At 45.3% G+C, this 11,634-nt stretch overlaps 1 protein-coding gene across 1 annotated transcript; it reads right to left on the bottom strand.

Moving 5' to 3' along the window:
- Nucleotides 1–447: 447 nt before the first annotated feature.
- Nucleotides 448–4,987, bottom strand: emilin3a (elastin microfibril interfacer 3a). The gene is made up of 4 exons (XM_020459968.2): nucleotides 4,340–4,987; nucleotides 4,009–4,128; nucleotides 3,064–3,731; nucleotides 448–2,788 (listed from the first exon to the last, which is right to left on the bottom strand). Exons 1-4 carry the CDS (start codon nucleotides 4,492–4,494, stop codon nucleotides 819–821), a joined length of 2,913 nt encoding a protein of 970 aa, XP_020315557.1. The 5' UTR covers nucleotides 4,495–4,987; the 3' UTR covers nucleotides 448–818.
- Nucleotides 4,988–11,634: the final 6,647 nt, after the last annotated feature.

Raw genomic sequence — 11,634 nt, 5'->3', positions numbered from 1 at the left:
CTTTTAGTTCCCTTTGATATGTATTATTTGCATTCAGGAGCGCCATGCACCACATTTTCACGAGGGCTACTGAATGGCCAATTTCAATATCGTGATTGAATAATCAATTCAGTTTAAGCAAAACTACATATTTTATTTCATGTTTTACAAATGGATGAAGTTGAAGGTGCAAGTGACCCTTCAGTATCAATGGACTTGGCCAATATGTGTAATAAGACAGACAGACTGATTTGTCCAAGCGAATCTGCATGCAGATGCTTCTCAGTGGGTAGTGACAGAGTAATCTGTCTCTCTGTTGCCCTCTGGTGGCTTTAGATGTGGCCTAATCTCATACTTTTGCCATTGTGTTCACTCACTGATGGATTTAAGTGCATCTTTTTATTTACTGTTGTCAAATTGATGCTTTTATTCTTACAAGTATATACATTTCAGACCATAGAGCAACAGTGACATAACGCCTCTTTAATATACAAACAATACTTTAACAGCAAGAGGAATGGAGGTCACAAAGAACTGTAATGTTTTATAAAAATGTAAAATACAAAAGACGATAATCATACAAAATAAAAATATAGTATCTTGGATTCCTGTAAACTCAAAGGCCTACGAAAGAACAGCAATACAAAAAAATCAAGTGTAAACATTTTGCTAAACAAAACTCAACACAATTAGAAATTCTCTATGGATTGCCAGTGGGTTGAAACATTAGCCTTTTGTTTCTACCACCAGCCCTTGTCTCTGGGGCTCACGATTATGGTCCATTATCATTCCGTACAGAACACTGGCCTCCCTCTTACAGTAAATGGTTTCATGACAAGTTACTGGTCTCCTCTTAATTGTTCTGACTCTACGAGGAATAGGTTCTGCTGGGTGGGCTCTGCCTTCGACGTGCAGTTCCTGAGTTCCTGTCTTAGCTCAGACAGTTGGTGAGCGTGATTAGTGAGGGTGCCGTTGACCTGGGAGAGGTACACATCTGACTGCCTCTCCAGCTCTGCCCTGATCCTCTCCAGATCCTCGGCCAGGTGACTGAAGCCTTTACACTGGCCCTCCATGCTGGCCAAGCGCCCCCCCACCTCCACGACCTCCTTCTGGACTCCCAGCGCAGTGGAGCGGCAGCCCTGCACCTCACCGGCCAGCCGCCTCCTCAGCTCCTGGAGCTCTCCTTTTAGCCGGGTCAGCCTCCTCTCTCCCGCCCCCAGCATGGAGGCCTGGCGCCCCACCAGCTGGACCACGCCCTTCACCTGCTGGGCCAGGCGCTCCTCCCGCTCCTGCCATGTGGTGTTGGCGTGCCCCACATCCCGGACCACTGACACTACAGAGTCCTTCAGGCCCTTCAAGATGCGGTTCACGGAGCGAACGTTGAATTTAAGCAGCATGATTTCACCCTGGACTGAGCTCCCCTCTCCCTCCCGGTGGTCTTCCCTCTGGGACAGTCTGGTCAGGAGGCTCTGCAGCGTGAGATTAACGCTGTTCAGACGGTCAGCCTGCACATCCAGGAGACCCTTCAACTCTCCTCCTCCTTTCTTCTCCTCATCCACCACATGAGTGTTCAATGTGGCTGTTTCTCCCTGGTGGATGGGCTGAGAGGAGGACATGCAGAGGAGTTCCAAGCCACGCAGCTGTTTCTGCACACTGTCCACATCCAGCTCCAGCCTTCTCCTGAGGGACTCCAGCTTTGTCTCCAGCGTGGGCACGACGTGACCCTCAAGCAGGGCAGGGGCTGTAGCGTTCCCCAGCTCCTCCACAGCCGTCAGAAGACGACCCTCCAGAGCCTTTAGCTTCCCCTCCAGACGGGCCTCCAGGCCACCTGGCCCCATCCCTCCCTCTAAGCTGCTACCCTGGACCCCGCCACTACCACTGCTCCCACTTCTGCCACCCCTGACCTTTCCACTCCCTGTCAGGTTGAGCTTAGCCTCCACATACCCCAGACGGCCCTCCAGCATGCCCTCTACATGGGCCTTGTGCCCACCCAGCTCCACCCTCAAGTGCTCCTGGGACTGGTTGAGGACTGCCACTGACTGTTCCAGCATATGCACCCTATCAGCCAGGCCAGTGACTGTACCACAGCATCCCTCTGTCAGGTCATGTCCCTGAATCTGAGCCTGCACAAGTCCCAGCTCCTTCCTCAGTCCCGTGGCGCTGCCCTCCAGGGCCTGCTCCATCTGTTCCTGCCTCTCCTGCTGCTCTCTGTGGCATTGCCGCCTCACCTCCCCGGCATTCTCTTCACAGCGGCTCTCAGCACTCTCCACGCGCTTCTCAAACCCTTCGATGATCTCCGTCCGGGCCCCACCCAACTTGACATCCACTAGATCCTCCATGGCCTTCTGGGTGTCTCTCAATGGGGTCCCTGTTAAGCTAGCCATCCCTCCTGACATCTTCTTCAGTGTGTCGTCGTGCTTGATAACCGTGCCTCTCAGCTCCTCCAGCTCAGCGGCCTTTGCCTGCAGCTCAGCCCGGAGCTCCTCCACCCTTCCCGTCAGCTCGCCCAGCCCTGGGAATGCCTGGCCACCATCCAGACCCTCTGCATCAGGGTTCCCTCCTGGGATGTCTGCAAAGCCTACAATGGAGTGGGGGGAGGAGGACAGAGCGGGGACAGGGCCTGGTGATGCAGACAGAAGGGCGGAGAGCATCCTGCTTGCGTCCTCTTGTAGTGAGGCACGCAGGCTGTCCTCCAGACCATTCACTGTCCCACTAAGTGTCTCCAGACCCCGGGATAGATGCCGCATGTCCTCCTCCATCCGATCCAGACGCTCTGCAGACTCACTGCCCACTGTGTCTAGAGCCTGGCCTACAGCGGAGAGAAGAGTGTTACATACACAATCATAAATCAGAGAGATCGAGAGAGTAAATGTAATGTAACATAAGTGTTCATTTTTACGAGTATTTGTCTGCATAAAGACTTTGAAGAATGTTGCCAAAATCAATGGAGTTTCTGTGCATTTATGCACTCTAAATACATATAGATATCCTCTTCCAGTAGAGGAAGCAAGGCTAGAATCTTATGTACATGTAATATTCATGATGTGCAGCAGTACTGAAAATGCATTGGAATAACACTCTTACCATCGATTTCTTGGCTGCCAACAAGGGGAGCTGTTTCTTCAGCAACGGGCTCCAGCTCTGAGTGATCTGTGTGGTCTGGATGATCAGGTTGGTCTGGTCCAGGTTGCTGGTGATGGTGATGGTCTGGCTCTAGATCAGATTCAGGCTGGTGGTGGTCTGGCCCCTGGTGGTCTTGTTCCTCATGGTGGTCTGGTTCAGGTTGATGTTGGCCTGGCTCGTGGTGATCTGGATCTGAGTGATGGTCTGGTTCAGGCTCGTGGTGGTCTGGCTGTCGGTGGTGCTGTGGCACAGAAGGGTAACGCTCAAAGGAGGACACTGGGTAGGAGGGGTGGGTCATAGGAGGCCCAAAGTGACGTATAGGGTAGGACTTGCTGGAAGGAGGACCTTTTGCTTTCATGGGGTAAGACTTCATAGGAGGAGGTCCCTTCATGGGAGGGTCCTTGGCAAGCATTGGGTAAGATTTCATGGGAGGAGGACCCTTGGTCTGACTCCAGGGATTTCCTTTAATGGGTGGGCCCTTGAATGGAGGCATCGCCTTAATTGGGTGGTTGTAGGCTGGGGGTCCCTCCATGCAGCCATAGCCAGAGTAGCCTGGACAGCAACGCCATTCCAACTCAGTAACAGTCTTATGGGCAACTTTATAGACTGGCTTGTACATCAGACGGTACCTGTGGGTCGATGGAAAAAAATATTAAAAACATGACTCAAGAAACTGCATAAGGTGACGTCTGTGAACAGCAGAAGGAAAAATGGCAGTACTGTTTTCATAACCTTTTCATATGGTAATAGCAGCAGAAACAATAATAGCGGTTGTTTTTACAGCAGTTATACACATAGTAGCCATGGTATTGGTAGGCGGCAGTAGAAGCAGCAACAACAGTAGCAATGTCAAAGGCAGTAGGTTTAAGGACTATTAGGTATAGTTGTGCAGTATGGATCACTCACATGAGGGTTGAACACTTCTGACCCCAGGCACACTTGTTGTACTCAGCCTTGACATAGGGTGTTACACCATTCTGCATGGTGAATGACATAGTCTTCTCAACCACATAGGCACAGTGGTTCCTGACAGAGGGAGGATGATGGGGGGGGGGGGGAGACATCAGATAACAGTCTTAAAAATGTATTTTATACCTAAAAACAAACTTACAACATTTCTAACTGGCTTGAGAAAACTAGGAGAAAGAAAATTGACCAGGACAACCGATAATCAACTACAGTATGCACTGAATACTGAGTAAATCTATAGCCCAGTATAGTCCGAGTGAGTACTCACTTGTGCCTGCTGGTGGGCTTCCCATGGACAAGGTGGTGAGGATTGGGTCCAGATTTGTAGAGGTTGGACTGGTGGGGTCTGTAGGATTTGGCATCAGCCAGTGACAGAGTGACTGACAGGAGGAGAATGGCATGTAATGCCACCACAATGTGCATTGTTACTCCCACTCAAGGAAAGGTAGACGAAAAATAAAATAAACTGCTGACAGAAAGAATGTCAGTGTAGTTTCTAAAGAAAACGTAAGTCTGCCTTACAGGCAAGTTTTGAGTTCAGCTTGAGGGAAATCCTAAAACTTGAATCCTCAGAGGTGTCAGACGTTAAAAGGATGTATAATTCAGATGTATAGCATCTCACTAAAAACACCTCACAGAACTAGAAAACGGTCAGTTCTAAAGCAAAAGCTTCATGCTGAGTAACCAAAATCCATAGATGAGAAGCTGACACGGAAAAAGGTTGTCAGAGAAAGAGTTCTTCAGCACTTAGGAAAAGCCAAGTCAAGTGCAAGTCTGTCGGTTGGTGTGGCCCTGGTGCAGTCTGTAGCTACGGGTGTGGTGGACTCTCTGTCGGGGTGACAACAGTCCACTGTGAGCTGACAGGGCGGCTGCCGGGCCCTAATAGGGGGCACCCCCTGCATTTATTTGCATATCCCCCTCCCACACTGCCTTCCTGAAAGTAACACAAGTGTGAGAGTAGAGGGAGAGGGCCCAGTCCTCTATTCCTTCACATGTGTCAATGCTCATTAATACTATATAATAGTGCTACCATGAATAGGCCTAGCTAGGGCCTCTACCATCACCAACATTACTCTGGCTGCGGCCTCTTATTCAACTTCCTCATGCAGGGATGGACAAATGGCTTTCGAAGGAATGCAGGATAGTAACAGTATCCCTTATCCAACATACACAAATTCAGTATCTACTGTCTCCCTATCGAAATGATGACAGGGCAATATCTATTTCTGGAAGCCATTACATGTGGGTTATTCTCTAACTGATATGATCTTAGCCATAATGAACCATGGGTCATGTCTAAAAGTTAAGTTTTTCCCATGCAGTAAAAGGTCATCTGAGGTGACAGTCAGGGTCACAGAATTAAATCAAACACGTTATTTAATGTCTCTCTATGGTCAGGGTTATGTGGGTTATGCCTCTGATTTTGAGCCCACTGCTAAGGGGACATCAGGGCAAAATTACATAAGCAATAAGTCATTTCTCTGTTCAGATAAAAACAGCACATTTGCAAAACAAACGGCTCATGATGGAAATGAAGCTCGACAGTTGACACTTCCCCTGCTCTGTCCACTTCATACGATTCGTACAGTAGATATATTTTATCCACCACTGAACAAACCTATGAGAAATAGCTACTGCTACATTATATCTGTTACACAGCTGGACTCACCCCACTCTCACACACACCCCACCCAGACCTAACAGCTAACCACCTGGACCAACCAGGAACAAATACAAACAAATAGCCTGTGTGGAAACACACCCACCCTTCCCAGTACCTCATCCCCCAGTAAACCAACGTGCTGAATCACAACATGTCTTTGTTCAGCAGGGCAGTGCTCAGTGAGGTTGTTGGCTGGTTAGTAATTATATCATAGGGGGATTTTAGGCCTACAAGCCATCAGTTAAAGTAGATTTACATTTTCAATAACCCAAGTCCTTAAATCTATTTGCATAGTGTTGCTAACTTGCTCGTAGAGAAAGTGTGACTCATCAGGTAGGCTACATACATGTGAGGCGTGTGCCTGTCTTAGAGACATCTTATGGGTTAAAAATAGAAAATAGTGTAATTTTGCAGTCATTGGTCTTACCCAGGACTCAAGCCCCTCAGTAGTGGCCACAAACCATGTACCACAGAATGTTTAACTAAGCAGCTGGTGCAGATCACTAAACACAAAAGTATGTATACTGAATAAAAATATGAATGCTACATGTAACGTGTTGGTCCCATATACACAAAAAGATCATTTCTCTCAAATTTTTGGCACAAATTTGTTTACTAGTGAACAATTCTCCTTTGCCAAGATAATCCATCCACTTGACAGGTGTTGTATATCAAGAAGCTGATTAAACAGCATGATCATTGCACAGGTGTACCTTGTGCTGGTCACAATAAAAGGCCACTCTAAACTGTCCAGTTTTGTCATACAACAAAAGGCCACAGATGTATCAAGTTTGTCTCAAGTTTTGAGTGAGCATGTAATTGGCATGCTGACTGCCGGAATGTCCACCAGAACTGTTGCCAGAGAATGTAATGTTAATTTCTCTACCATATATGGTAGTACATCCAACTGGCCTCACAGCCACAGACCACAGGTAACCAATTGGCTGATTTCCTTATATGAACTGTAACTCAGTAAAATCGTTGAAATTGTTGCATGTTGCGTTTTTATATTTTTGTTCAGTATAACATGTACTAAATGTTACTTTGTGGTAATTTAGGTTAAAAGTATCCCATTTGTTTGTGTATTTATAATGACGGTATATGGAAGAACCATGTTAAATGTTGATACATGAAACTGCAGTGGTCAGTTTCTCCCCAGAAATGATTTATCAACTGGACCTTGTTAGCCTGCACTCTGTCAGGAACAGGACTAACATTGTATCCATTATTTCAGAGCAGGCTTTTGATTAGCCCTCGTTTTAAAGGGTAATTTCCTGTATCCTGTTTGTGCCTGGTCCCACCTTCTTTACCTGGGAACTCCCTTTCACGCGCTGATACAAAACAACAGAATTGTGTGTGTGTGTGCGAGCACAAATGTGTCCGTGTTTCCAATCCCTTAGCTCTTAGCTACGCCACCATTTGATCTGTCAACAACAAGTCTTTATTGTGCCATAGGCAGGACTTGACATACTCTCAAACATAGGAGCTAGGCTTGATCCTGGACTGGTAATGCAACACAAGCACACCATTATTCTAGTAGTTAGAGCAGGCCACTCCACCAGGAAGTGCACTGAATGACATCACAATGTAGCAGCTGTTCCAGGCTCTACTCCTCTACTCACCTGCCCATCGTAACTCTGACTTCAGAATGTAGAATGTTCACATACCTATTATCACAACTGTTTTCTGAATAGGGTGAGGTGTAATTTACCTGCCACATGCTTTTCCGCACACAGCAGAAAAGTGTTGAAGCCATGCAGTGACTAGAAGGAATGGAGCATGTGAGATGGTGTGCGTGTCCACATGACTTTAATGTCTCTGTCTGTCTCTCTGTCTGTTTACTATTGACACCAGACATCTACATTCAGAGCCTGCCTGTGAATTATTTTAAGTCAGGCTTATGTTGTCTATGTTTGTTTCTCCAAAGTCGGTGTGTCTAAAGAGGAGTGTGACATTGGCAGTGTTTAACTAGGAATCTGCCACTGTTCTGATCGCTGGGATATTGGTTGGTCTTCTGCCAGATTCACAAACCCATGTATTTTTGCTATCAACTTAACCATAGATTTTTCTTGTGCAAAAACAATCTACTGCACAGTACTTTGTCTTGTTGAGATTTTATTTTAGGTCTGGCATTTAAGTGTCTGCTGGTCAGACTTTTCAATGTTGCTTTATTTTCAAGTGTGTGTGTGTGTGTGTGTGTGTGTGTGTGTGGTTTCCGATTCTATGTGCATCCTGGAAATGTACATGTTAAAGGTTACAAACGTTATCATCATCCGCAGTGTCAAATCTCTCGTAGGGGTACCTGCCATCGCATCATCTAGCTCCGAGGATCTTCCCTCTGAGATGAGGTCATTCCCCAAACAATTTAATAAAATGTTATGCATTCTGTCTCGGTCTTACTTTCAGTCTGTACTAGACTGAACTTGCTTTTGAGTAGGCCTACTGACAGCCATGTGGAAGAACAAACAGGGATAATTGGTCACACCCCTCCATCAACCTAATGTGTTTCCTCTGCAGCTTCCTGAATATTCTACTGCACCATCATACTTCCAAAGTGACAGTTTTTGTGGTTGTGTAAAGTACCTGTTCAAGTATTATTGTCTATGTAAGATGGAACTTCATGTCTTTCACGTGGTGTGTGTGTGGGAGAGGTAGCCTATTTGACACATTCTTGGGGTATGTCGATAAACTATTGACCTAATACAAATGTTGATAAGACCAAAGCTCATTTGATGGCCACATGGGGAAGCAGTAGTTGGTGGCACACTTAACACCCATGTTAGAGGTTGTGTGTTTGTGTTAATCTGGTCTCATACCATGTGGCTCTGTAGTGTCCACACATCTGTAGACACAGTCCACACAAGACCTGCCTACACATACAGAACACCTCCTCAGTCCTCCTGGTCAATTGGAACAAGCCATTGTCATGAAATGTTTCATTTCATAGCAGGACCTGCTGGGTGTGTAGCAGAGGAGGCTGGTGGGGGGGGGGACAGCTCATTATAATGAGTGGACTGGTATCAAACACGTGGAAAATCAGATGTGTTTTATACCATGACATTTATTTAGTTCCAGCCATTGCTATGAGCCCATCCTCCCCTTTTTTCTTTCTTTAAAAAAAAAAAGTGCCACCACTGGTGTACTGTAGCAATGGGTGTTTTCCATTTCCATACACAGTGAGAACCATGTTTGAGGCTGCCCCCTGGTGTAGCCTTCAGTGAAGTCCGTAGAGAGCAGCTTGATAGTGCCAGTGTATTCTTTCTTCTTCAGGGAGGAAAAAGTTTGGCCACACTCATTGTGTTGCTAAGCCTCTATTGGCTGAATGGCTTGCTAGTGGATGAGGTATTTTAACCATGTGCCCTTGAAATCTACCTATTGTTGGATAATGAATAATTCTCCACTGATACACCATGAGGGGAAAAAAAACTTTTTCTCAGCGGAACCTCAAACTTATTGTTAATTTTCTATGCGCTTTGATGTTCCCTCCAGCAGAAATGTTCTCATTCTAGGGGTTCCCTTTCATCTTTTAGCCCTCTAACGAGGCCAAATATGCCCATGCTAATATGTCAGCCCCTATGTGCCCCCTAAAGTCTCTGCTGCTCCATAGATAGTTATGTTGTCATAGCAACAATGGTAGGCATACACCCCAGGAAGTGCCCATGCACTAGTAATTAGACCTATAGGAATTGGCTGTTTGTTGTCACTGGGTCAGCATGTCTCACATGTGGTTTGTGGGACTGATTGATCCAGTATGTATTCTGGGATTTACCATCAAGTGCTGCAGCTGATCCAACCACCAGACATGATTGTATACCCAACTGTGAGAAAATAGGCCTATGGGTGGTACAGACTACAAAATGCACATGGTTTTCTTTGGTGTAACATGACGCTTTGGTGTAACATGATCAAGCTATGAATGATTGTATACAATTGGATAAATTACTGATTAACTCAAGTCTTGACACTCGGCAGCCGATTGATGTGTCAAACTTCTCATTTACAGTAGGCTACCACTCCTGAAAGCCTTGGGTTTCCACAGTGCCTGGGCTTGGGCTTCTGCCCCGGTTGTTTTTGGTCCAGCCCCGACCCTTTTGAGTTTCCATAACCACACATAATGCTATGCAGTATTTAAACCAAATGTTTTTCCTGACAAATTTTGATGACAAAAATAAACAATACAATATATTGCACTAGGAAGTAGTAAGGTAATGCGCTAGGTAGTAATAGGGTTGTCACTAGTTAACACAGCAACAAAGTCATAATTATGGTTAAACTCCCTCCCATTTCGAAAATGTATCTTCTTTCAAATCTGATTTTAAACAAAACCTTAAACACACTGCTAACCCTTCTTAACCCTAACCTTGAATTATGACCAAAAAAAATAATTTAGATTTGAGGGATTATGTAATGGGGAATCCCTGCAGTAGGCATTGCAAGAAGCCCCTGAAGTGACGCGGAAGCTACTGTGATTGACCAGGATTTTATAACGCAGTGGACCGTTCACGTCTCCTACAACTATAGCACCGTTTAGATGGCATTAGCTTTCCATCCAATTGGTTAGATTTACATGCCAATATTATAAAATCCGCATTAAGAAAATATGCGCATTTTCCCACGAGTTGTGTTTCCACCAAACGGACTGCAGATAATCAGTGCGTGACGAAGTGCAAACAAAAAAGGTGTTTATGTACTACATTCAAAAAAATACATTTGTTTCCATTGCATTTTCAACTGTACAGATAGTTTTGTCACAAACTGTTGCTTTTAAATGGGAAATGTGCCTACTCTGGTCTTGGCACATGCACGCTAGCCAACACCTCGCAGATACAATGGGGGGTAGGCTGTGTGGGTAGACTAGTCTACATAATTCCATTTTTATGGATAATATTTACATTTGTCAAACCGCAGTCAATCATCATGTCACCAGAATTTAGACCCTCGATATTTATTGGAAAGGCATCAATATCACCGTGCACCTTCGCCACCCAGTGAAGTTCATAACTTATGTCATCTGTAGCCAAATACACTGCATGGTTTCCGGAGTCGTAGTGGGAGCACCACACATGTCATCTCGTGACTCCAAGTGTACTTCAATATGATGGTTGTTATATCAATATTTGCGCATAAAGGCGTTTCCACCGGCTCTTCTCGCATAATTTTACCGAAACAAAAAGATCCCACCATGTCGAACGAACAAATTATCTGTCAGCATTTATACATTTGTACCGAAACTTCCTTTCATCACAGCTTTCTGATTTTTTTTTTTATATGGTATGACTTTACTCGCATAAAAACTGTGGCTGGAAACGTGGTTATTGTCATCATTCAGTAAAACGCCTGTCATTCAGTCAATCTGCAGTTTAGCACAGCACAGAGCAAATACGGATATTCTGAGTTTCTCATGTTGAGCAGGCAGCAGTGAATGAGGTGGAAAGGGCAGAATAGCCAGAAAGTAAAAGTGCAGCAGCAGAGTAAGCCACAGGTTTGTGCAGGGTTAGTGGTAGCTAACTAGCTAGTCTCCCTCAGAATAAGTGTTGACTAACGCCAATGAGTTTGCGTTAGCGCTCAGCATCAGTTATTTAAGCAACAAGGCCTAAGGGGGTGTGGTATATGGCCGATATAAGCGGAGTGCTAGGACACAGCCCTTAGCCGTGGTATATTGGCCATATACCACAAACCCCTGAGATGCCTTATTGCTATTATAAACTGATTATCAACCTAATTAGAGCAGAAAAAAATACATGTTTTGTCATACCCGTGGTGTATGGTCTATTATAAACTGTGTGGTTCGAGCCCTGAATGCTGATTGGTTGAAAGCCATGGTATATCAAACCGTATACCATGGGTATGACAAAACATTTGTATTTTTACTGCTCTAATTACGTTAGTAACCAGTTTAT

Source organism: Oncorhynchus kisutch, linkage group LG24 (genome assembly GCF_002021735.2).
Source record: "Oncorhynchus kisutch isolate 150728-3 linkage group LG24, Okis_V2, whole genome shotgun sequence".
Classification (NCBI taxonomy): domain Eukaryota; kingdom Metazoa; phylum Chordata; class Actinopteri; order Salmoniformes; family Salmonidae; genus Oncorhynchus; species Oncorhynchus kisutch.
The sequence above is the reverse complement of the archived record's forward strand: the minus strand, read 5'-3'. Positions and strand labels throughout refer to the sequence as shown.